General features: G+C 51.8%; 8 protein-coding genes across 8 annotated transcripts; 5 read left to right on the top strand and 3 right to left on the bottom strand.

The window, feature by feature from the left end:
* Positions 1 to 53: 53 nt before the first annotated feature.
* Positions 54 to 1,473, bottom strand: Pmar_PMAR012386 (conserved hypothetical protein; the record flags this gene model as incomplete). The annotated part of the gene is made up of 5 exons (XM_002787566.1): positions 54 to 217; positions 258 to 319; positions 365 to 420; positions 471 to 533; positions 580 to 1,473. The coding sequence occupies 5 exons, from the start codon at positions 1,471 to 1,473 to the stop codon at positions 54 to 56; spliced, it is 1,239 nt and encodes a 412-aa protein (XP_002787612.1).
* Positions 1,474 to 1,891: 418 nt separating this feature from the next.
* On the top strand, positions 1,892 to 4,560 carry Pmar_PMAR012385 (heat shock protein 90, putative). The gene is made up of 3 exons (XM_002787565.1): positions 1,892 to 2,017; positions 2,066 to 2,166; positions 2,243 to 4,560. Exons 1-3 carry the CDS (start codon positions 1,945 to 1,947, stop codon positions 4,259 to 4,261), a joined length of 2,193 nt encoding a protein of 730 aa, XP_002787611.1. The 5' UTR covers positions 1,892 to 1,944; the 3' UTR covers positions 4,262 to 4,560.
* A 1,265-nt stretch (positions 4,561 to 5,825) lies between these two features.
* Pmar_PMAR012384 (hypothetical protein, conserved) lies at positions 5,826 to 7,909 on the top strand (the record flags this gene model as incomplete). The annotated part of the gene is made up of 10 exons (XM_002787564.1): positions 5,826 to 5,940; positions 5,991 to 6,123; positions 6,369 to 6,453; positions 6,507 to 6,558; positions 6,605 to 6,702; positions 6,751 to 6,866; positions 6,905 to 7,000; positions 7,040 to 7,113; positions 7,159 to 7,246; positions 7,834 to 7,909. 10 exons carry the CDS (start codon positions 5,826 to 5,828, stop codon positions 7,907 to 7,909), a joined length of 933 nt encoding a protein of 310 aa, XP_002787610.1.
* Positions 7,910 to 8,270: 361 nt separating this feature from the next.
* On the top strand, positions 8,271 to 11,630 carry Pmar_PMAR012383 (ubiquitin specific protease, putative; the record flags this gene model as incomplete). Its single annotated transcript, XM_002787563.1, has 6 exons — positions 8,271 to 8,360; positions 8,518 to 8,611; positions 8,658 to 8,830; positions 8,891 to 9,037; positions 9,086 to 11,467; positions 11,586 to 11,630. The coding sequence occupies 6 exons, from the start codon at positions 8,271 to 8,273 to the stop codon at positions 11,628 to 11,630; spliced, it is 2,931 nt and encodes a 976-aa protein (XP_002787609.1).
* Positions 11,631 to 11,861: 231 nt separating this feature from the next.
* Pmar_PMAR012382 (ubiquitin specific protease, putative) lies at positions 11,862 to 16,141 on the top strand (the record flags this gene model as incomplete). The annotated part of the gene is made up of 11 exons (XM_002787562.1): positions 11,862 to 11,965; positions 12,013 to 12,079; positions 12,339 to 12,432; positions 12,474 to 12,634; positions 12,677 to 12,754; positions 12,820 to 12,888; positions 12,957 to 13,197; positions 13,631 to 13,833; positions 13,884 to 14,165; positions 14,628 to 15,233; positions 15,425 to 16,141. 11 exons carry the CDS (start codon positions 11,862 to 11,864, stop codon positions 16,121 to 16,123), a joined length of 2,604 nt encoding a protein of 867 aa, XP_002787608.1. The 3' UTR covers positions 16,124 to 16,141.
* Positions 16,142 to 16,556: 415 nt separating this feature from the next.
* Positions 16,557 to 18,558, top strand: Pmar_PMAR012381 (hypothetical protein; the record flags this gene model as incomplete). Its single annotated transcript, XM_002787561.1, has 2 exons — positions 16,557 to 16,636; positions 16,686 to 18,558. The coding sequence occupies 2 exons, from the start codon at positions 16,557 to 16,559 to the stop codon at positions 18,556 to 18,558; spliced, it is 1,953 nt and encodes a 650-aa protein (XP_002787607.1).
* Positions 18,559 to 20,441: 1,883 nt separating this feature from the next.
* Pmar_PMAR012380 (60S ribosome subunit biogenesis protein, putative) lies at positions 20,442 to 21,561 on the bottom strand (the record flags this gene model as incomplete). Its single annotated transcript, XM_002787560.1, has 5 exons — positions 20,442 to 20,496; positions 20,543 to 20,685; positions 21,116 to 21,178; positions 21,233 to 21,386; positions 21,431 to 21,561. The coding sequence occupies 5 exons, from the start codon at positions 21,559 to 21,561 to the stop codon at positions 20,442 to 20,444; spliced, it is 546 nt and encodes a 181-aa protein (XP_002787606.1).
* A 71-nt stretch (positions 21,562 to 21,632) lies between these two features.
* Pmar_PMAR012379 (hypothetical protein) lies at positions 21,633 to 22,478 on the bottom strand. Its single transcript, XM_002787559.1, has one exon. It carries the CDS (start codon positions 22,459 to 22,461, stop codon positions 21,901 to 21,903), a length of 561 nt encoding a protein of 186 aa, XP_002787605.1. The 5' UTR covers positions 22,462 to 22,478; the 3' UTR covers positions 21,633 to 21,900.
* Between the last annotated feature and the right edge of the window lie 1,890 nt (positions 22,479 to 24,368).

The raw sequence follows: 24,368 nt of genomic DNA, 5'->3' as shown, positions 1-24,368 counted from the left end.
AGTACTATGGCACTGTGGACAACCCATTGGACATGACAGCTTCACACATCGGACTAAGGAGGGGCCTGATCCTCCAACAACGACCTCAAGGACTTTATCTCGGCATCCTTCCTCCAAAGCACTTCGACTGAGGTCTTCAGTGCATGCCTCAGCTGATCCCTAGTCCTGGTGAGCCCCAATACTCGTGCTCGAAGACGGGCACGCTCCCTTAGGAGGCCTAAAGGGCCATCATCTACTCAACTATCGTGGGCCACTACCTTGTCGTTCCCCAACATGACTCTGACAACTCATCCTCGATTGGCTCACGTCCATCCGAGACCTGCTGCCACACTCCTCTATCGATTTCCCATGGGAGGATTACTACCTAGCAGACTCCGACTGGTACGCCTGTAAGATCCGCCTAGCAGCGTCTCGGTGCTCCTGAAGGGCCCAGAGGTGATGGCAGGGTCCCGAGGGAGGGCTCTCTCTACCTTGCGTATAAGGTGCTGTTTCCCAGTATAGGCACGAGGGCTAGAGAAGTAGATGCGTTGGGTCTGATAGACAGGGCCGATGTGGGGCAAGGTAGTGGTTGAGCAGTACCTTGTATCTGCCTATGTTGGACCTAGAGATGTCTATGGCCCCCCAGACCTCTCCCTCAGGGCCTCCTATGGTTCGGTGAGTAGCACCAGAGAGCCGTTCGTACTGGGAAGTTGAATGCATGGTGTAGCTGCTAGTCGCTTCTAGTGGGTTCGACGGCGAAACCAACGAAAGAGAAGTGCCCCTGTTGATTGCAGGGGATGCTGACAGCCCCTGTATATTAACCTTGGGTATCGTCGGATGGTGTAAAGTTGCTGATCCTTCCTGTACGGCCACTGGACTGCCATCCTTAGAAGGCCCTGACTCGGTCATAAGGGTTGCTGATCCTTCCTGTACGGCCACTGGACTGCCATCCTTAGAAGGCCCTGACTCGGTCATAAGGGTTGCTGATCCTTCCTGTACGGCCACTGGACTGACATCCTTAGAAGGCCCTGACTCGGTCATAAGGGTTGCTGATCCTTCCTGTACGGCCACTGGACTGCCATCCTTAGAAGGCCCTGACTCGGTCATAAGGGTTGCTGATCCTTCCTGTACGGCCACTGGACTGCCATCCTTAGAAGGCCCTGACTCGGTCATAAGGGTTGCTGATCCTTCCTGTACGGCCACTGGACTGACATCCTTAGAAGGCCTTGACTCGGTCATAAGGGTTTCTGATCCTTCCTGTACGGCAGTGACCTCCTCATTGTATTGAGCAACTTCCCGGGCATCGCCCTCGGCAGAGGCCGCCTCCCTTAGGGGTTCCTCTCCGGCACCATAGTTTGGCGAGTGCTCGTCAACGGATATCGGACCTAGGGTCTCGATAGGTGCCACAGCCTGCTGGTCGCCCTCTTCGTCAAGGGAGGGTCCCCAGAGATTCGAAAGGTTAGGTAAAGGCGCGATGGAAGAAGACTCGGCCATTAAAGCTAATGGGCATCTGATGATCCGATTTACCTTTTTTGCATCAGAAAAAAATGGTCCTTATCTCAGGAGTGCTCAACGGCAGGCCTAGCGTGCATCCCTGACTACTCGTGATGAAGGAATAGAGCAACTGCCCTACGAATGAGAGAGCGAAACAGGAAGTCGACATAAAGATGCGTTTCTTAGCCTCGCTCCGTTAGGATACAAAAACCTTCACTGTGCGCTAAACTACCGCACTCGCTAGGATACCCATAGATTCCCCATGAAACCGTCATCGGGTGCGGTGTAACCTCGGCTTAAGGCGAATCATGAGCTTCTGACGCAAGTGATCGATGCAAATCTCGCTCGCCCGAGACAAGTTGCACAACCTACAGCGAATGGGGTTGCCAAGGGAATTTTTATCATCTATTTTAATATCAGTACTTCCAGTCCCTAGTATTGCCCCTAACCCGGCAGCCTACTACTACTACGATGTCCACAGAAACCTTTGCATTCAACGCTGATATTCAGCAGCTGATGAGTCTCATCATCAACACCTTCTACAGTAAGTTTGGTTGTTCATTGGTCGAGTTTCCGACTCTCTCGTGCTCAGGTAACAAGGAGGTCTTCCTTCGTGAGCTTATCTCGAACGCCTCTGATGCTTTGGATAAGATCCGTTTCGAGTCCATCACTGATCCCGAGAAGATCGAGAACGTAATTTGGGAATCTTTTCTCGCCTACCTGTTATTCTGTTGAAGCTTAGGCATTTGTCATTCTGTTTGTTTCTCAGGAGCCTGAGTTCAAAATTAAGATTATTCCTGATAAGGCCAATGGCACCCTTACTGTTGAGGATACCGGTATCGGTCTTACCAAGACTGAGATGATCAACAATTTGGGTACTATCGCTAAGTCTGGTACCAAGGCCTTCATGGAGGCCATCCAGGCTGGTGGTGATATCTCTATGATCGGCCAGTTCGGTGTTGGTTTCTATTCGGCTTACCTCGTTGCTGACAAGGTTCGTGTTGTTTCCAAGTCCAATGATGACGACCAGTACATCTGGGAGTCGGCCGCTGGTGGTTCCTTCACCGTTGTTAAGGATACCGAGTTCGCTGATGGTCACATTAAGCGCGGTACCAAGGTCATCCTTTACCTCAAGGAAGATCAGACTGAGTTCCTTGAGGAGCGTCGTCTGAAGGATCTGGTCAAGAAGCACTCTCAGTTCATTGGCTTCCCTATTGAGCTTTATGTTGAGAAATCTACCGAGAAGGAGGTGACCGACTCTGAGGATGAGGAGGAGGACAAGGAGAAGAAGGACGATGAGAAGAAGGATGAGGAGAAGAAGGACGAATCCGAGGAGCCTAAGATTGAGGAGGTCGAGGAGGATGAGGAGAAGAAGGAAGGCGAGGAGGAGGGTGACAAGAAGAAGAAGACTAAGAAGGTCAAGGAGGTCACCCACGATTGGGAACAGTTGAACAAGACTAAGCCCATCTGGATGCGCAAGCCCGAGGATGTGACCAACGAGGAGTATGCTTCCTTCTACAAGTCTCTCACTAACGATTGGGAGGACCATCTGGCCGTCAAGCACTTCGCTGTTGAGGGTCAGCTCGAGTTCAAGGCTCTTCTGTTCGTGCCACGTCGTGCTCCCTTCGACTTGTTCGAGAACACCAAGAAGCGCAACAACATCAAGTTGTACGTCCGCCGTGTGTTCATCACTGATGACTGCGAGGATCTCATGCCTGAGTGGTTGAGCTTCGTCAAGGGAGTTGTCGACTCTGAGGATCTTCCTTTGAACATCTCTCGTGAGACTCTCCAGCAGAACAAGATCCTTCGTGTGATCAAGAAGAACTTGGTGAAGAAGTGCTTGCAGTTGTTCGAGGAGATGGCCACCGAGAAGCCTGATGATTACAAGATCTTCTACGAGCAGTTCTCTAAGAACCTCAAGTTGGGCATCCACGAGGACACCACCAACCGCGATAAGATCGCCGAGTTGTTGAGGTTCAAGTCGTCCAAGTCTGGTGAGGATATGGTGTCCTTCCAGGAGTACGTCGATCGCATGAAGGAGGGTCAGAAGGATATCTACTACATCACCGGTGAGAGCATCGCTGCTGTGTCCTCCAGTCCCTTCATCGAGACTCTCCGCAAGAAGGGTTATGAAGTCCTCTACTTGGTTGATCCCATTGATGAGTACGCTGTGCAGCAGCTCCGTGAGTTCAACGGTCACAAGCTGAAGTCCATTACTAAGGAGGGTGATCTCGATCTCAACGAGTCTGACGAGGAGAAGAAGGCTTTCGAGGAGGAGAAGGCTGACTTTGAGCCTCTCTGCAAGCTCGTCAAGGAGGTTTTGGGTGACAAGGTTGAGAAGGTCGTCGTTTCTCAGCGTGTGTCGGAGTCCCCTTGTGTGTTGACCACTTCCGAGTACGGTTGGACTGCCAATATGGAGCGTATCATGAAGGCTCAGGCTCTTCGGGATAGCTCTATGACTAGCTACATGGTGTCCAAGAAGACTATGGAGGTCAACCCCAAGAATGCTATCATGGTCGAGCTGAAGAAGAAGGCTGCTGCTGATAAGTCTGATAAGACTGTGAAGGATCTCATCTGGTTGCTCTTCGATACTTCTCTTCTCACCTCTGGGTTCAGCCTTGACGACCCTACTCAGTTTGCCAGCCGCATCCATCGTATGATCAAGCTTGGTCTGTCGATTGATGAGGATGACGAGGAGGCCGAGTCTGATGATGAGGATCTTCCTCCTCTCGAGGAGGTTGATGCCCAGGCTGCTGATGAGGCATCCAAGATGGAGGAGGTTGATTAATTTGACGTTATCGAATTCGCTGTGAGCTGTAGTGCTGAGATACCATTATAAGCAGTACTTGAGTAGTTGGATAACGATGCGTTGCTGCTAGTTGTAGTACTGGTAGTATTATTACTATTATCGATTTCCATCTGCTACTATCTTTGAAGTATGTAGATTTGGTGGGATGTGTTCTTGTTTAAGCATCGCGAGTGGGACTGCTCGTGATTACTTTCCAATTTCGCTAATCACCATCGAAGGTCCAAACTGGTGGACTCCGTCTGTGATCACATACACACCAAATACACCAATTTCAGAAGTTTTTTCGTCTTGTGTTGAACGAGTCACTTCAGTGGACATGACTTGATAAGACTAGTATTAGAAAGTATGTAGAGATGGGTTGCGGCTTGCTGGTTGTAAGGTTGATGAGAACGATTATTGGTGATGCGAGTAGCTAGAAGGTGTGTAGATCGTTAGGAGATCGGTGTGTACGATTGGTAGGGAAAATGTTGGAAAAGAATGTACGATTAAGTGGTATGATATATGGTTGGCGATGAAGCCCAGAAGTAATAGTGGAAAGAGACTCCGTCCGAGGTAAATGTGAATAGTAGTGTTGCGAAGGAGCTGAAGATCGAGAATACTCGACAGAGCATGACCATTCGCACGAGAGTTTGTGTGAAAGAGATTAGATTGTGGAATATGATCGCTCTTTGTTTGGTAACAACCCTTATCGGTAGGCGTTGTCGAGGCGGTTGGTCGATTTGACGGTCACGGTGGAGCTATTGGTATAATTGGCCGGGAGGAAAGTTGTCAGTTAGTTGGATAATGGTGTCATATTATGAGGCTGAGATACGAGAGAGGAAGCGATATGCTGATGAGGCGGCATGTTGGTTTGTCTGTAGTTGATCGATTCAGTGAATGTAGCAGGTCCATGCGTGCTGACCAAGTATAAGGAACCAGGCAAGGGTGGCTCGTTCTGTGTATCGGTCGATGTAGGTATGACAGTACTCCAATTGGAAGTGTGTCGATGATACCGTGATGGACACAAGAGGATAATGGTCTAGCCTCTATATTACAATTCTCATTAAAAAGATTGTATCGCTGCAGTAGTGGATATTAAGGACACTTTTGTGTGCCAGAACACGTTTAAAGAGAGTATAGAGATGCTGTTGTTGAAGTGTCTCATTTACGTTGTGGCGCTGCATTTGGTGGACCTTCCAGTGATGATAGACCACTGAAGTGTGATCCTCCCAGTGATGAGTTTCATTCTAACTGTGTTAGGCTAGGTCGATTTGTGAGACCTAGAGGATAGGTTCAGCAACCAATGCGGCAGGAGGTAGAGGAGATTTCCTGGGATCGCTATGGTAGCGGCAGGGAAGATTGGTCATCCACAGTACTTCCACTGTATTAGGGTGCACTGTGAAAGGGGTTTTGGACTAGCGGCCATCAGCGCAGAGGAAGGGCTCTTAAAGAGGCCCGATATCCGTTTATTAGATGTGAACTTATGAAGTGACTGTTGATTCCATGCACTATGGTGTTGGGATGTGTTGGTCAATACACTGGGGTGGTTGAGAGGTCATCAGCGATGGGGAAGTTATTATCGACGCTGAAGAGGGGCGCCTACTTCCCTTGCCCACAGCACTTGACCCACGTGGTGGCTGACATTACCCGAGAGCTAGTGGATGCGGACTCTTCGATAGGTTGGTCTGGCTTGATCTTGGGGAGTCGGTTCACGCTGGCGGTCTCGCAGATTTTGATTCGAAGTACGTTGTTGATGATGAGCGGGGTACAATAGGTAGAGGGAAGTTTGGTATGGTGTTGGCTTGTTGTCTGAGGCCGGACAAAGGCTTTCCCGGCCGACAACTTTTCGCATTGAAGGTGAGGTAGTTCAAGTCTGGGATAGCACACCTTGGTGAGCCTCGCCAAACTCCCCTTCATTGTAGCTGTGCTAGAGCCTTCGTAATATAGTGACAGATTGTACACGTCAACGGGAAGAAGGATGTGAAGAGCATCGAACGCATACGAGACGAAATACGCGTCTTACGTCGGGTGCGAGGCCACCCCTACGTCATCACCCTCGTAGACGTTGATGACCGAGACCTGAGTCTGGGGTAGAGGTCCTTGGTAGGAGCGTTGGTGCGGCTTTGACCATCAGACACACTGCTGTGAAACTCGTGTTCGACCTCTGTGATGGCGGCGATCTATACGAGAGAGTCAGGCAGGTCACGAGCAGTCCTTCGAGTCGTTGGTGACTGGTGTCGACTAGGTCGGCAACTACTCTAATAGAGAGGCTAAGATACTATTACGGAATTTGACGGGTGAGCAGCGGAGCGAAGCAAATACTGGGAATGTGTGTCTGTTCAGATGGGTTGGCTTTCATCCATAGTAAGGGCCTCATGCATCGCGATTTGAAGCCAGAGAATATACTTATGGTCAGCCGCAGTAGCAATACTGAAATCAAGGTGGGCACTGACTATTGGTGTGACCGACTGTGGTCTGGTTTGGTCCAGATCGCTGACTTTGGGCTGGCCAGGGGATCGGCTGGCTTCCCTCTGCGACTCCCTCGCAGTAGAACTATCTGTGGCTCGGACTTCTATCTTGCACCGGAGATCATCAGACAGGAGGAGTATGTTCTCTTCGAGGAAGTTCTTGACCTGCCTTCAGATACGGCAGGGAGGTCGACATATGGTCACTAGGCGTGATCGCCTATGTTGTTCTGACCGGCTCCCTACCTTTTTACAATGCTCAACTCCATAAACTGTGAGGTGTGGGGTGAGGTTGATACCGAGGGTGTGTTAGGTACCGACAGATTCTCGTCAAGGACATCAACTTGGATATCATAGGAGAAAACTTTCAGCTACTCCTTACTGCTGGTGGGCTCTTCCGCGCGTTTCGGGTGCTCATGAACCTCCATTCAGGGTCGCGGGATTTCATCTGTCGTCTACTGCAGCTGCGGCCCGAAGACCGGCCCGCAGCGGAGACAGCCCTGCAGCATCCATGGCTCAGGTCTGAGTTGTTATTCTCATCGTCATCATAATGGTCTCAGGAAAGACCCCTGGGAACTCTGTGGTGGCACATACGCATGTCCGCATGCTGGGAGTTGACCTTTCTATTTTTCGCTGTTTAGTTGGAAGTATTCATTTGGAAAGAGCATTCTCGCATGGCGGTCTTTGATTTCTGACCCTCTCAGGTCAGAAATCACTCACGATTCAAGATTCAAATCTCTACCCAACGGTCGATCCAGAGTTTTAACCACTGAGTCAGAGTACTTCATCAACTCGGGGGGCAATGTTCGGTCACGGTTAAGGGGAAGTGCTTGAGTAGTAGATCCGATCTCCCCTTGATCAACTAGCTACGACACACCAACCACTGCTAGTAGAAACGCGCTGAGTCTGGGCGCGCGCTTTTTACATACGCGAGCGTTAGGGTTTTGGGCGATCAACCCCCATTGAGTGTCGACACTGTATATCTCTACTGTGGGCTCATGTGACGCCTCCGAAGTAGCTCTATCATCTTCAGTGGATTGTATTCTCATTGTCTAGCTTTGAACGGTGCGATTTCTTACCGTCCTTGGGTCGTTCTGGCCCATCTAGCTACACCTCTCCTAAGTCGAAGAGTTACCGACCTCCCCCTACTGCTAATGGCCTTCTACTCACTAGCGCTGCATGAATCCTTGTCTTCATCGTCGTTGTTGAGATCAGACCAAAGTATGTCGTCCACAATTTTCATTTTTTCCGTTTGTTTTTTCATCTGTCTTCGGGATTCCCCCTGGGCCTCAGTTTTGTGCCCTACGCGATCATTGCTGTGTATGAGCCTCCATTCGTCATTTCTACTCCTAATCGAATCTTATTAGACTCCACAGCATCGTCAGCAATTGTATTCTGGGGTGCTTTTTGTCGTTTCGCGCGACATGGAGCTCACCTCTGGTTCGGCTGTTCTTTTTCTGAATTCTCGATGGGGTCATTTCCCTTAATGTTGTAGACGAGTTATGGTATTTTCAGTTCATTTTTAACACCTTAGCGTCGGAGCCATGTCTGTCCACTTCTTAGTAAGAGCTCCCACACCAGACACCCCAGCGAGCGTTGTGTCCCTGCTACCCTACTACAACCTGCCAGCCAACGTGAGAAGCCTTCGATGGTCCGACAAGCGATCAGTGCGACCAGTCAAGGGAGATGCCACCGATGTTATCGTACGTCTTCCCCCCACCTCCTTGCCGTCGATGATTTCGTGGCGCAGTGACGTTTTGATGAACCTAAGATTTGTTGTTGCCTGGTCAGGGTTCCCTCAACCTCCGTGATGGAGTGTGGCGTAAGAAGAACTTCATCATGAAAGAGCTGGGTCTTGACAAAGGCTTCGAGCCCATCAGAACAGGTGAGACTTGTTCATCAGCCGTGTGGCCGACAGGTGTCTGTTGTAGGGCCGTTCGCTGGCATTCGCAACTTGGGCGCTACGTGTTACGTGAATTCCCTATTGCAAGCTCTCTTCTTCACTAAGCCCTTCCGAACGGCGACCCTCAATCTTCCGACCGCCGACTTGAACGGCCGCAGTTCGGCATTCAATCAGCAGGCCGCTAGCCTGAGGGCACTGCAGGTGGGTCCTCGCCCTCCAGCCACGCCTGACTTGGTCGATTCATTGGTGTCCCTATTGTAGGTGCTATTCGGTGAGATGCAGTGTGGTATCAGCGCAACGTGCGAGTCGTCGGTGACGGCATTCGTGGAGGCGTGTAAGATCCACACTTCGACGCACGAGGACCCTAGTGAGTTGGCTATGCTCTTGCTAAGTTGGCTCCAACGACTGGTGAGTCGTAGTGGTGATGGCAGCGGCGTTGTAGTGTGGCTTGATCAGATTCCGAAAGGAGTTCCTGACTTCGTCGAAGAGACCTTTGGTGGCCTGGTGATATACGAGACGACCTGTCGAAGCTGTGGGTCCATCTCCAAACAGACGGAGGTCTTTGCTGAGATGCGCGTGCCTTTGCCCTACGCCCCTACTTCTGGTGGCGAGGTCCTCCTGGAAGATCTGGTTGCTGACGTTTTTGCTCCAGAGGTGTTCTCGGACGAAAGCCACTACTACTGTTGTGCATGTGGTAAGTACTGCGAGGCGGTCCGTCGGCAGTGGATCAAGTCGGCGCCTCCGTTCCTGTGGATCACCATGCATCGTTATGCTTTCACCGATGGGGTCCGGCGGAAGATTCTGACCGAGCTGTCGTTCCCTCTCACTGGTTTGGACTTGACCCCGTTCAACGCCAGGGTCTACGACTGTGTAGGTGCCCTGGAGCATCACAGCACGGTGGCTCATGCAGGTCACTACACGGCCACTCTCAAGGACCACAGTACTGGTATATGGTGGCGCTTTGATGATGGTCACGTTCGCGAGGTTGACTGGGCTCCGGTCGATGGAGAGCTGCAGGCTGGAGAGTCCCCCTCGGAGCGAGCGCTGAAGAGAAGGCGAACGGCACCGGAGAGAGCGACCTCGCATACGGCGTATATGCTATTGTATGTCCAGCAGGGTTACAAGGTCGACGATTGTCCGGACCTGCCTCCTTGGCTGGCAGCTGAGGTGAATAGGAAGAATGAGGCCCTTAGACTGCCGGAAACCTTCGACCATCAACGCTTGTGTGAGTCGGCGAGTGTGGCACAAGAGACACGCCGTGGGGAGGTGCGGAAGCTGATCACGAAGTTACCACATGCTCATGAGGCTGTGAAGGGTCCTGGTGATCTGGTCTTCGCCCCTGCCTTGGCGTTGAGGGAGTGGTCCAAGGGCACGGACGTGGTCAGGAGCCTGTTGGCTGAGGTTGGGGTGATGAGTAATGTGGACGACAATGAGAGGAACGTATTGGAGTCCCTAAAGGGGGAGATGTTATGCAAGCACGAGCGTGTGGACCCATTGAGTGTGTACGCGAGTCGGTGTAGGTTGATACCAGAGGAAGCGGTGGGGGAGTCTTTGAGGCCAGCGGTGGTGTCGATGACGGGCAAGGATGGTGTATGCGTGGAGTGCTGTCGAGATCTGCATGCTCTAGTGGCCGACTTGAGGGAGTTCAACGAGACTTGCCAACGTCTTCAACTGGAGCCTTCAAGCGCCCCTTGTGCGAGCTGTGTGTGGGTGTGGTTTAAAGCACTGCCTCGTATTAGGCTGGCAAGTGTTGGTAGTAAGAAGACCACTGCTGGGCGGCAGCGAAAGCACTTCGGTCGGACCCCTCCGTCAACGCCCAATAGCTCCCCTCGGCTCACTTCTCTGGGCGGTTCAGCTTCTTCTGGTAAGGTTAGCAACGATGTTATATGGCAGACCCTGGTTCGGGCTAAACTGAGGGAGCCTCGGCCGGCGGCCCCTTGGTCCTCATCGCCGTCGTCGTACTGGGAGCCGAGCCCTTCTCCGAGTAATGGTGATTCTGAAGGCTCCGACACGGTGTCAACGGCGCCTAGTTCTTTGGGGGAGGTGGACCTATGCAGCGGTTGTATATGTGAACATGGTAACCTCAGCTGTGCCCGGCCAACACCGACCACTCGAGTGCTTCGGTCTCGCCGACTCATTGAGAGGGCTATTGAGCAATCTAATGGTCTGTCCACGAGGCTGCCGACGCTCGTGCCGAAGCTACGGATGGATATGTGGATACCCGGGGATGCCCAGGTGTGCCCCGTGTGTCACGGTAAAGGGCCAAAGACGAGGGCTGGCCCTGCTGAGAAGCTGAACGCCGAGTCGTTGGATTTGATGGGCGCGACTACCGGTCTTGGCGGAGGTGGCTCGAGAGAGGTCTATGGCTTGCCTTCGACGCCTGAGTTTGCCGAGGACGGTTTGCCTTTCCCTGTGTTCGACGCTGTCGATTTGGAGGTCCGGTCGAAGGACTGGGGCGGGTCGGTGAGCAGAGGGGTCCGCTTGGGGACGCTACGAGATGTACGGCCGAACACCAGCGGGTATGATATGCGGTTGCAGATTATGACTTTGGGGATGGTGCCGAAAAACGTTAAGGTTAAGTTGGTGTTGCAGGTCTGTAAGGAGACTGACTCGGCTCCTGAGGAGAGGGAACTTGCTGATGATACCAGATTTGGTTACCTTTGTCGCCACCCCAAGATTGCAAAGTTATGGGTGTGTAAGAGCGAGATCGATACTGCTACTGCCAGCCCTACGCCGACAAGCCCTCCGGGGCCGCCTAAGGGGAAAAGGACAGCGCCGTCGGGCTCGACAGCGGCTGAGCGACGAAAGCGACGGAACCAGCGAGCGGAGGGTGGCCTTGTGGGCAGTATCTTCCATGAAGCATTGTCTTGAACTATAGGCGGCTGATGAAGATCATCCGTATCAGAGTAGAGTAGGAAGCGGTGAATTGGAGGCCTCTGTAGGAGAGTTGGAGTAGAGCATGCCCGAGGAGGAGGAGACGCAGAGAGGCCGCCCGGCCTAGACTGTTGTCGGCGTATCTAGTATGATAGTCGTTGTGTTGTGATAGAAATACTTGACCATTCTGGTGATGGTTGTTGGCATCATATTATCTACGGTAATCCTCTGAGGAGTTGAGCTTTTAATTCGGTCATCCTCTCGGGGAATATACATCTCAGCTCTCGCAGCGAGGAGGTAGCGGTGTTGCGTTATAGTCATCCTAGGGGAACTGCCGCTCGCAGATGTTGTGGTTACAATGGCTGGTCCAAACGCAACTTCTTTGAGATTCAAGTGCTATCCTGAAGCGGCGCCTAAGGAGGACGAGTTGGAGAGTCTGCTGCCCTATTATAACGTCCCGAAGTGTGAGGGAGGGGGGAGGGGGGCGAGGGGACGATGTTGGTTCGCAGGCTATCGGAGTTGAAGTGGGAGGTGACCAGGACGGCACGGCATAAGGAGGATCCTCTTGACTTCATGGTGATTTCGGGGGAAGGAATCCTAGGTCGACTTGTGGAAGATACGGAAGAGGTTGACTCAGTGTTGGAATATAAGTTTGCTTTCCTCAGCTGGGCTCGGCAATTTTAGGAGCTTACCTTAGAACCGATAAGAATCCGTCAGAATTTTCATGCTGTCACCAACATATGTAGTTTACCAATGGTAAACTGGTGCACATGGTAAATTACCATGTGCACATTTCCCCCCACACTGGGTCGACTCGTTGTATGTGGGCTCTCAGACGGCTACCAACAAGAGGGAGGGGATCTGGAGTGGCAAGAGTTTTATGAGAACGGAACTGGGCTTAGACAAGAAAACTGAGCAGCTCAGAGTTGGTACGTGTGCACCATCTTGTTGGAACTTACTTTTCCCCCAGGCAGTCGTGCAGGCCTCCGTAACCTTGGGGCTACGTGCTATGTGAACGCTCTCTTGCAGGCGCTGTTTGCCATAAGGCCTTTCCGATACGGTATATATGCAATACCTCGGGGAGAGGAGGGAGTGGAAAATGACGATAGAAAATGGCTCAGGACCATGCAGGTGGTATTTTGAGACTTTTGTGAAACTTATGTTGGATGGCAGATTCTCTTCGCCGAAATGCAGGAAGGAGTGTCTGCCAGTTGCAGCACTTCAGTCGAGGCCTTCATTACAGCGTGCAAGGTAGTATGGCTCGGCAGCTTCCCTGTGGCATCTGTCGGCTTCGACCGCTCTCTCTTGGTTGTCAGTTGAATTCTGCAGTGCAAGAGGACGCGAGCGAACTGGCGACAATGCTCCTGAGTAACGTGGAGAGTAAGGTAGTAGTGACATTGGGAGGGCCCGGAGGAGGGTGTTGGACGTACGATCTTGTTGGTCGTTGTTTTAGATTCCCCCGGGTTTCCCTAACTTCGTCCAGGATACGTTTTGTGGCAGCATCCGGTATAGCACGCAATGCAGTCAATGTGGCAATAGCGTACAGCGGTCCGAGCGGTTGTCAGAAATTAGAGTTTGCCTGAACTCATCGGAACCGTTGAAGTTGGAGGACTCCTTGGCGAGGACGTTCGAGAAGGAGGCTTTCTCGGATTACCACTGTTTGAATTGCGAAGGTCGGGTGGAGGCCCTTAGGGGTCAGTCGATCGAGAAATTCCCGGAGGTTTTGATAATTGTCATACAGCGATACATCTTCGAGGAAGGGGAGAGGAAGCGGCTGGCGGCCGAGATAGAGTTCCCTTTGGAAGGCCTGGATCTGACGCCCTACGTCACTGACAGGGAGGGGGGAATTTCGGGGCGGCGCGCGGTATATAAGTGCACGGGTGTTTTGGAGCACCATGGGGCTTCGGCGAACTCGGGGCACTATACGGCGACGCTGCTGACGGGGGAGGGGGGAGGGATGGATGGTCTTCAACGATGAGAAGGTCGGCACTCATGAATGGACGGTGAAGGAGGGCCCGAGGAAAAAGCGGAGGCTTTCGAAAGGAAGGGCGAAGCGGAAGTCTATGCGGAAGCAGGAGGATGATGATGATGATTGTACGATGGTAACTGAGAGTAGCAGCGGCTCAGGGAAGAGGTCTCCGACTTTGGAGGATACGATTGACGAGGCATCACCGGACGCGCCAACGGGGAGCTCGAAAACTGCATATATGCTGATTTATACGAGAGAAGACGCCGTGGTGAATGCGGAGGGGGCAGCTGTCGAGAAGGAGGAGGAGGAAACGCTATTACCACGATGGCTCAAGGAAGAGGTTGGAGAGATCAACTCGAAGGTGACAGAGATTGATGGGCCTCTACTGGACCTACTTTGAATCTTTTGTAGGTGACCTCGGATATTGAGCATCTCGAACAAGCGGCCAAAGCGGTGGAATCGGCAAGAGACAGTCGGCAGGAGCAAGTGAAGTCCTTTATGTCGACTGTTACGGCCCTTAAGGAATCCACTGGTGCCTCTTTGAACTCTCTTTCCTTCATCGCGTCAAAGTTCATACTAGAGTGGTGGACAGGGGAGGATGTGAAGGCCAAGTTGGAGGAGCAATTCGGTGCCGATCGGCAGAGTAAAGGGTGTGTGTCGATAGGCGAGTCGCCGGCGAGAGTAGCGGCTGAGGTGAAGGGCACCCTTCCGAGCGCGGAGATTCGGTGTTCTCATGGGAGGGTGGACCCGGTGGCGGTATTTCGTGGCGCAGTGAAGGTGATCCCATCGCCTTTAGTACAGCCTGAGTTTGAGGCGCTAGTGTTGCCTGCACAGAGAGCATTGTGTTACGAATGCTGTGAGGACTTGTATGAAAAGGAAAAGCTGTTAAGAGCGCTAGAGGGGCGGTGTCTTGAGACGCTCTCTCCCTCTGTCGGGTGTAAGGGCAGCGGGGGGCAGAAAAAGGCGAGTACCACTGAGATGGTGGTAGTGAATAAATCGAATATTCCTAGTGTGCCCTTTGGGGGAACTAAGGCGGCTTCTAGTCGCCTCAGAATCAGCCTCAAGGTGACGCCAACTGTGTCGGGGGTGTATGATGACTCACGGTTTTGGAGGATAATCATCCAGTATTTAGTTCGGGGGGAAAGCGATGTTCAGGAGAGCGTGGACCTTGCGGAAGGTCTAGTGTGCCCTCATGGGAAGACCTCGGACCATGCGGAGTCCAGCAAGTACGTTGGGCGTCCTATGGAGTGCGTGGAGAGGCTTATCGATGCGTCGGAGCAGCTTGCTATGGCCCTACCGGGAGTTCAGCCTAAGCTTGAGATGAGCCGTTGGGTAATGCGGTCGGAGCCCCTCTGCCCAGAGTGCAACAAAGAGAAATTAGAGGAAGCCCAGCAGGCCGGGGAGGAGCGCGAAAAGTGCCATGAGCTGCTCGAAAGCGATGGGAAGGCGGAGCTGGACGACATACCGACTGACTTGGACGGCGGCGGCGGGTGGTCGTATCTGTTGCCGAAGAAATGGTTTTTGAATTGGCGGGAGTATCTGAAAAGGTTTTGCAGGGGGGGAAAAGAAAATGGGAAAAAAGAGGAAGCGAAGAGTGTTAGGAAAATCTATCGCTCGCTGCTTGTGTGCGATCATGGCAATTTACGGTTTGACCCGAGGAGTCGCGGCACCTACGACAACAAAATGGTGGTGGTCTTGAATGAGAAGGAGGGGCGTTATATCGAGGAGAAGTACGCCAATGGAGACAACCCTCTCCCTAAGGTAGGCGCTCAGTCGTACTGCCATCAACGCGCGTTGGAATATATGTGTGCGGTTTCCTCAGCTGAGCTTAGCAGTTAGGTATAAGTATTCGGTAAAAAATGCCAAAAAATTCCTAAAATTTTCCATACTATCACCAATGTAGTTGAAGATGTACATATTTTCACGTACTGGCCCAGGGTGGCTGAGTTTAGGTCCGTCGCGTGGCAGATTCCGATGGTTTTGTATTCGACCCTCCCGTATGCGATGAAGGCTGCTGCACTACTCTCACCGAAAGCAACGAACTTAACAGTCTTCGCTCGGGCAAAAGGGTACCTCATCCTGATACGGTCTACACTGATGTCACGATGAAGGTCCGAAGGCAGACAGGACGGTTCGGGCGGGGGACTCCTATGAACAGTGTTGAAAAGGTCTCCAGCTCCTCGACTGGCTACGACTTGAAAATGCTCATGTTGAGCCAGGGCGTGATTGACTTGCCCCCGCGGTGCTTCTCTCTGTGTATCAACTCGGACGGCGTCACCCAAACTGTTCATTTGAACGACGATACTGTTCTTGGGAAGGTGTGCAGCTGGCCCAAGGCGGCGTCGCTGTACGTTACTGTGGATCCCTCTATAGAGCTGAGCTACGACGAACGTATGAGTGAGGTCTTCGCAGTGGTCGATCAGTACAACGAGCAACAGAAGGCGAAGTCACGGCCTGACTCAGATGTGGCCATGGGTGATGATGATGATGATGTTGTCACTCTAGACGACGCTGATCCGCCCCCTCCTCGCCATCGAGATGAAGGAGGCCTTCAGGGTAGCGTCTTTCGTGATCTGCTTCCCCCTTCCTCCTCCTCCCCTCCCTCAGCGGCTACCCCCGCTACTGCAAGTGCTGCTGCCACAATCTGTTGATAATAATCGAGTTTCATCTACCCCATGGTGGTCTTGAGTGATGATAGTCCTAGAGGGTGAAGGGAGGGGAGACGTGCCTCTAGCAGGCGATCTAAGTCAGGACTGGGGACCTCATCTGGGTGGCACTTCGCGCTCACTCTATAAGGATTCCTCCATAGAGTGTGACCTCGTCCTTCTACGGGGGCTACTAGAAGAATAGAGGGTGCAATACTCTGCAGGCTGCTCGGGAACTGAGGAAGGCCAGCTCACGGAAGGGCAATTTTGAGGCGCGTGACGATCGATGACGTGTGGTAGAAGTAAACGTTAGCGTAGCTGAAGACGGCTCCACACGGCGGATAATTTAGCGTATTCTGCCCACTTCTCTCCTCTGAATGGTGTCGTGTTGAGAGTGGGGGGAAGGTTGCATAAAATCAGCACAGTGTCTCTCCAAGTAATGGCCTCTGACCTCGCTCGACTCAAGGCCACCGGCTTGCCTTATGCCCCTGAGAAGGCGTTGAAGAGACGAATCAATACGTAAGAACGCCCTCGACGTCGACCCCACAGGAGCTTTTGCTGTCATCAGTTACGTCGCCGAGATAGTATCATCCACTACGTCGCCCATTGGGGCCTGCTTGATCCTCGATACGGACCACCTCCTCACCGCAGAGGCCCTAATCGAGAATGCCCATGTGGCCCCCAAGTCCATCCTTATACCCAACCCGGACCCACAACAGCTCAGTGGCATGCTGGAGATATACGGCGACTTGAATACCATTCAGGGAACCTCTCATGAGCTACTGCGTCCAACTGGCGGGATCGAAGACCATCTCAAAGGCCGACTGCTCCGTTGCGTTTATCTGGACTACAACGGCAGCTTTGGGCGGGACGGTTACAAGGCCGGCAGGAAGAAGCGCGACGACCTGAAGTATCTCTTGGAGGGCCACCTGATGGCCTCCCCCTGCGTTCTCGCTATCTCCTTCTCTATGAGGGGCATCGGGGAGACCTTCCCCTTCGAGCATTGGTATAATGTTAAGGACTATGTTCAGTCTGTTGTGATGGAGCAAGGTGACCTTCACATAAAGTGGCTGGACTGCCTCCGTTATCGCCACAACCCGAGAAGCTCGCCGATGATGTTCCTCAGCGCAATTACGTGGCGCGGTGACGCTTCAGGACCCACTGGGTCCCCACGGCTAGTCCTTGATGGCAGTGAAGCCCTTTGGATGGAGCGCATCGATACAGAGGCCGAGAAGCAGTGCGACACTGGACTGGCTTACCCACGATGGATGGCTGAAGCCGCACTCGATCTTTGCAGAAGGTTCGAAGTGAAAACAGCTTATACCACCGCTCCTCACACTCCCCTCGGCCAAGTTGTCGAGAATCTGTTCTCAACCACTGAAATGACGATGCTGTGGGATTCGATCCCGCGTCCTCGGCATTGGCTCGATGAAGATGCGGCGGTTGATACACCCGATATAGTCTGGTGTTGCGAAGAAGGCATGATGCACCTTCGCGGTCGACGCAAAAGCGGCTTGCGGGAAGACTTCAAAGTTCTTCTGCAGTCGTCCGAGAAGCCCAAACTTCTCCTCTGGAACTTCAGCTACAGCAACGTCGGCGAGAGATGGAAGCATGAGGAGCTGTTCAGGTTCATAGCCGACGTTGCCGAGGCCGGAGGTACGCCACTGGCCACATTCAAGTACAACTCCCCGAGTTCGGCGGTTTACTTCGTCGCGGTCTCGTTCCATGGGGTAGTAGACACACCCTTCCCCGACAACTGCAAAGCCGTCGGGTTGTCTCCTGTTGATGTGAGTATTGTAGAGCATACGAAAAAGCAGGAGCGTGTTGACATACCGGTATCTAAATACCTCCGGGCCTTCGCTCACTCCCTGGAATTGCCTCCTACAAGTAGCGTTGTGGTCACAGAGGGTCCTTCCCTATGTTGGTGCAGCCGACTTCTCGAGACCTTCCCACAGTGGCAACTCTCGGTGAAGTCCAACGACCCCGTCGAGCTAGACTTGATGTCTCGTCACAAGCTCGCGTCCTCAGTGTCCTCCACCTCTACCCTACCAACTGACTGTGACGGGTTCGTGCTACTCTATGACCATTCTTGGACGGACGATGTGGTCCGCGAGATTCAACAAGTCCTAGCTCCTGGTCGGTTCTACTGCATTGGATACCATCTTGTAGGCCAGCCGAGCTCGTATCTCCTAGAACCCGTATCGTGGTTGCATCGAACTCTCGAGGAATGTTCGACGCCATACACTCTCGTGAGCATCATCCTGTGCCGAAGCAGTACCCCTTATGTCTACGTCATCTTCCATACACTCAGCGGCACCACCAAGGTCCATGAGGGCCTCGACAAACTTCGCCAGCTGAAATTCACTGTATATGAGGACTGGCCCACTGAGGTCGATGGAGCGTTCGCCAGCCGCGTTGAGAAAGTACTCGTTAGAGGTTAATTCACGTTTCTCTCTTATAGTCGTTTCGTGTTTTACTATACAACACAACGAGGGGACTCTCGATTGATGCATTACTGTACTATACAAAAAGTCACTTCATCACGAGAAATACGAGAGAGGGGCCCGTGAGGGCTGCTACCAGTATCCCGAGGATGCCCAGCATCACGGCAACTACTCGGCGGGTTCTTATGGACCATATACACCGATGGTTGTCTGATCTGCGTGGGAGCAACGCTTCTCCCCTCCTTTTAGCATCCAGTTTAGCCGATGCCCACATGCAGATAGCTGGGAACCACTGAACCGTGAGAATAGAACCGATAGCTGAGATGACGGATACAGCTTCAACGAGAGAGTTAAACCACAAGAAGAGACAATAGGAAATGATGATGATAGCAGATGTGGCCAGCCAGTTGAGCTGCTCCGGAACGTTCAACCTCGTATCGATGATCTGCCGTAGTGGATGCAATAAGAGCGGCGTTCGAGTGATGTTCACGAAGGCCATCAGGACACGACACGTGTCGAAAATCAACGTCCGCGGAAGCGCCATCAGAAGGTCGGGAGCCCTGCCGTAGAGGAACAGGGGGCTGGAGGAAGCACAAGTTGCGAAGATGATGTACATCACGAAGGCCCACGATAAGGCAATCACCAACAGAAGAGGCATCTTGGGTCGATCGACAGGCTTGAGCTCACCGTAAAGGCATGGAAGGTTGACGTGCATAATGAAGGAGAAAACACCAGCTGATGCTGCCTAAAAGAGATCAGTGAGAAAATGCATGTTGGAAAAGCGTTACCTGTGAGAATTGAACCCACGGCCTTGTGGTGTCCAGCGATGGCGGTACGAGTTGTTCGTCCATCACATCTCGTGTATAAGGATTGAAGATAGCCGTGAAGACTACTGATACCCATATTAGTAACATGAGGCCGACTCCGGTATACGAGGCGAACCTCACCCCATGGAGGGATCTAGGCAGGGAAGCCCCCCATCCTGCCAACGCTGCCAAGCCCCCCAGCGTCCATCGGGGGACCGTCGGAAAGTAGGAATGGAGCGAATCGAACGACACTACCAAAGTCATACTGATGACCTAAAACGCATTTCGGGATCATGATCATGATCCCATGGGCTACCCCGAAGAGCACGATGACCAAGGCGACATCGATGGCCACTGGGATCGTGCGGCCTTTGAAGAGGCGGGTCGCGAGGGCATAGTAGCTGTACTCCTCCAGGTACCCCGACAGGACCATTGTCAATACGTACCTGTGGTCGGCATAAACCCAGAAGGGTGAGCGTGTCCCTACGCTGAGAGATAGAGGCTAGGACAGCTCCTATGAAAATGATGACCCTGTGAGGAATCCAACAACCCCGAACACATAAGGCAGGGCGAACATCCTGAATGATGGCGAATACATACACCAGTAGCAGATCCGAGCGGTACCAAGACCAACCATAGTGTTGACTATGTTGAATACCGTGCTGAGAGGCGTCGAGTAGCCATGACCCTCCAGGGTAGTCTGAGGAAGGGCCACTCAAAGTGAGCGTACCGAAAGGGCCCTCACCAGGCTCTTCAGGGCCGCCGACTCGTAGGAGGGCAGCTCCTGTGGCGCGAGGAACGGACTGGTCTCAACACCCATTGCAACAACTTCCTGACGAGCGTATTTTTCCTCAGGAAAATTCCAAAAATCAATGTTTCGACCATAGAATGATAACTCATCACTCTGTCCTACTACGGTTTCAACTTCATTACTCGAGTGCTTCACGTGAAACATTAATTTTCCGATCTGCCCGAGAGAAAAGCGACGATCATTCTACCACTGACTCAACACCGTTTCCAATGGTCGAGAAACGTAGATAGAGTATTGGCCTTCGATAGGGCGTAGGTCTAGGACTACACGAGGTTGGCTTCCTCACGGAGGTACTCTCCAATATCGGACTGATGGTATCTGCATAGCCCAAGTCCCGACAGCCATGATCACCAGCTTCTAATACACAACGATCTGTTCTGGTCCTGCCGTACGGCACTCGCCAACGCTCTTAGCGGTGACACCAAAGCCCAGTGGCACATCCTGTTCATTCAAGATGACCACCCCGGTGTTAGCAGGAGTATCTTCAGTAACTCGACGGAGATGTGCCTACAATCATCCTTCCCGATGAGCCATTAAGATCGATACATTACTATTCATGATAATGTTGACACTATATGGCGATATAAATACGAGGAATTTATGGTAACATCAATGACGATAACAATAATTAGTATTCACAATCATAAGGAACTATTGATATTAGATAACTACACCTTTTCTCGATCAACTATAACCTTAGGTCGATCAATTTGAACAGATTTCAATTCTGTTAAAACATCGCCGCCTAATTTTAAACATAACGCAAGGCATTTTAATATTTGCGTCAAATTCAAAATTATCGTCAAAGTCGATTTAACCGCGAGCAATCAACTTCAACCTTTGTCCTCAAATTTCAAATCCAAAACCCGACTCGGGACCCCTTTTTAAATTGATTCACCTATGTTGATCGAGAAAGGCGTAGATCATCTGGTACTACCTTCACAACGTGATTGCCATATACGTAACTTTGCTCTCCAGCGGGCTTGACCCAAATCTTGTGCTGAGGACATCAAGATACCCCCACCACCAGCAGCAGCAGACCAACATGCCTTACCACGGCCAACTTAGCAAGGTAGTCCAGACACGTAATGTGGAGTCTAAACTTCCTCGAATGGGTGAACTTCCCGAAACACACGCCGGCCGACAGAAGGCATTTCCGCGGGATGTGCTGGGCTTTTCGAAGGAGATTTTCCGACATGTAGAAGACCCTAAACGCAATTATCAGAGGCCCTCACCCTCCTCCCGCTACTACCGGTCTTTGTGCAGTCTGAAGACGTAATTTTCGCCATCAGCTCGGTCGACTAGCAGTTGGAGGTTCGATCCCAGGAACTTCTTCAGCTTCTCGAACACCTGCCTGGTCTCGTCCTCTGTGAGAGCTCTCATTCTACGAATACGTAAATGCTATTCAAGGCGATACCTTTCCCCCCACGACTTTAACACAAACCTCAGTGGACTACTCGAATAATTAACCTTATGATGAACTCTCATCAACCACCATCCAGGAGTGAGCGACATATGCGAGATATAGTGGCTCGGAGGACGGATGAAAAACGGCACCAGAGAGACCTGGCTCCTCCTATACGTCACAAGGAGAGTAACGAAGGCTACCATAAACCCTCACAGTGGCTATCGGTGGCACGAGTAAGGTAATCAAAGCGAGGACTGTTAGCTCGTGTATCCCTTTACTGCGAGACTTTATCAGATCCTCGTTGTCAAAATCAATCACCAATCATCGTCATCATCAATGACCACAGTTTCCTCGATAACAGTAGTAGGACTGTCCTCAATCACCAGCGGAGGCTGCTCTACCACGACAGTTGTAGAGGGTTGTTCCATCGCGCTTCCTACCATCATACCTCCCAGTAACCCAGCCGTACCCGCCAGCATTGCCGTGCCGAGGCCAGCATCAGAAGGTTGAGGGGCTCCCGAGTCGACAACAGTGGTAGTGTGAGTTTCTACCACATGGTTCTGGACGACGGGGGGCTGCGTGGTGGTCACCGAGGCTGTAGGCTGCTGATTTTGAGCTATGGGATAATACTGGCCATCGGAGCCAAGGACGGCGACTCGACCATCCTGCAAAACGACTTGATGGGGCTGGGCAGGCTGAGGACCACCAGCAGCAGTAGGTTTGACCTCCTCTACTGGTTGAGCACCGTAGGTGTAGTTCTGAGGGGCGCCAGGCGCGGCATAGGTACTGCGAGTTACCGTAGTAGTATTAGCAGCTGGAGGAGGCAGCGGTGTGGTAGAGGCAGGTCCGTCGAAACAACAGCAGAGGTTTCCCATATGCTTCTTGAAATTGGAAAAGGAATAACAACAGAAAAACTGAAATCTAACGTTTATGCAAAATAAACGGTGCCACTTTCCAATGACGCGCGCCCAAACACCCCCCCCCCCCACACGTACCTGTCGACGGGAGGCTCTATCAAAGGAATCATACCGCCCATCTCAGGAGGAACTGCAGGCCTTGTATCAAGCTCGATTATGAGCTATTCCAAGCTGCTTCGATAAGCTCCTACGAGGGCAGTGGCACATTCGTGAAGCCATACAGATTCTGTGATCGAATTACCGTAGGTGTCTACCTGCGAAAGCTTCTCTATGGTCTTATACACACTGCATATAGCCTGCAGAGTTTCATATACTTCGGTGACGTGATTTTGATTGTTCACGCCTCAGGCACAATTTTTTGGCTCGCCACGAAATTGCCATCTTTCGTCACAAGCTTCCATGAGACTCTAGCCTCAGTTATACAATTAGGTGGGGGTGAGGTAGCATGAGGTCCCTCCGTTAGGTTCCTTATCCCACAACGCGCAAGGGTGCCTTCTCAAGTGAGGTAACTTCATAGGTGAGGGGTCATCTCCTTGAGATCCTTACGTAAGGTGCCATGAGGATCCGATTCGGCAGCTCCTGATCAAGGAGATGTCGAAGAGGAGATCCCTCTCACGCCGACATCCTCAAGGTGCCGTAAGGCTGCCCCGATGGTGTCTTACAGCACATTCTCCATGTTCATTGAATCTATTGTGGGTCAATTTAGAATCGATTCTAGCATCGTATTATACGTGTAATGAGCAATTCTGGAAACGTTTCCGAGTTTCGAGATCGGTTTATTGAACGACCCCATTGTCGCAATCACCCAATCATTCTGCAAAGTTAAAACAGAAAAGTTTGCTGTGTTGCTAGTGATTCCTACGTAGGTGAATCGACGAGAGTGAAATCCTGGACGACAGAGGAACACAACGCACACTGAGAAGTACACAGAAGATACCTAAGTACTTCAATCGAGGCTAGACAGATCACATACAAAGAAGATGAGTGAATTGTTATAAATCCTGTGGGGCATCTGAAAGCATACCCTGATGATTCATCAGGGTATGCTTTCTCTCCCCCCGAGGGTATGCTTCTCCTCGTACAGTGACGGTCAATAACGCACTCTGTGATTGTACTAGTTGTCGAGTAGGAGAACACAAAAAAACTACAACACCAACACAACAACAGACAACCACATATGACCCGTTCGGTCAAAGTCTCGAGGAGATGGGGACAGGTGCTTTACTCGCACGACGGCATCGCTAGTGAATGAACCGCTACACCTGATGAATTATACCATCTCCCAAGTTTTTTTTGGTTTGCTCTCATGGTCCGCAATCGCTCGCACCACTCTCGATCAACAGTAATAAATCAACGACGAAATGCCTTACGTCGTCTTCGTCGTGATCGTACACAAGATGCCCGTGAAAGGCAAGAAGCCCTCTTCCCCAACACAGAGCTCCCTACCGATCTCCGTCAATCTCAACTTGATTACTATGCTTCCTTAGCACGGATGGTTGACCGCCAAACAGACTGTATGGATCAACTAACCGATGGTTCGTCACGGGCCTCGCTATGCCATTGGTTCGCAAACTACCCATCTACATCCATACTTATGTTACGCCCCATACGAGATGCTCTTGATCATGAAGTTGACTCTCTGCTGAATGCAGATCCCTTCAATACTGCATTTACATCATGTTTGAGTTTCGATCGTACGACTCAAGGTACCAACAAAGAGTTCCAGACCTTGCTGAAGGATAAGGTTCTCCCAGCTGCCTCTCGGCTCGCCTACCATTGGTCGCAACTTCTCAGCTGCTCCGCTGATACTGCTCCTGAGTCCCCCTTGCGTGTACAACTGGTCAGAGCTCTTCTACGTGATCTTT

This window comes from Perkinsus marinus (genome assembly GCF_000006405.1).
Source record: "Perkinsus marinus ATCC 50983 genomic scaffold scf_1104296929318, whole genome shotgun sequence".
Classification (NCBI taxonomy): domain Eukaryota; phylum Perkinsozoa; order Perkinsida; family Perkinsidae; genus Perkinsus; species Perkinsus marinus.
This window is presented reverse-complemented; position numbering and strand designations above follow the sequence as displayed.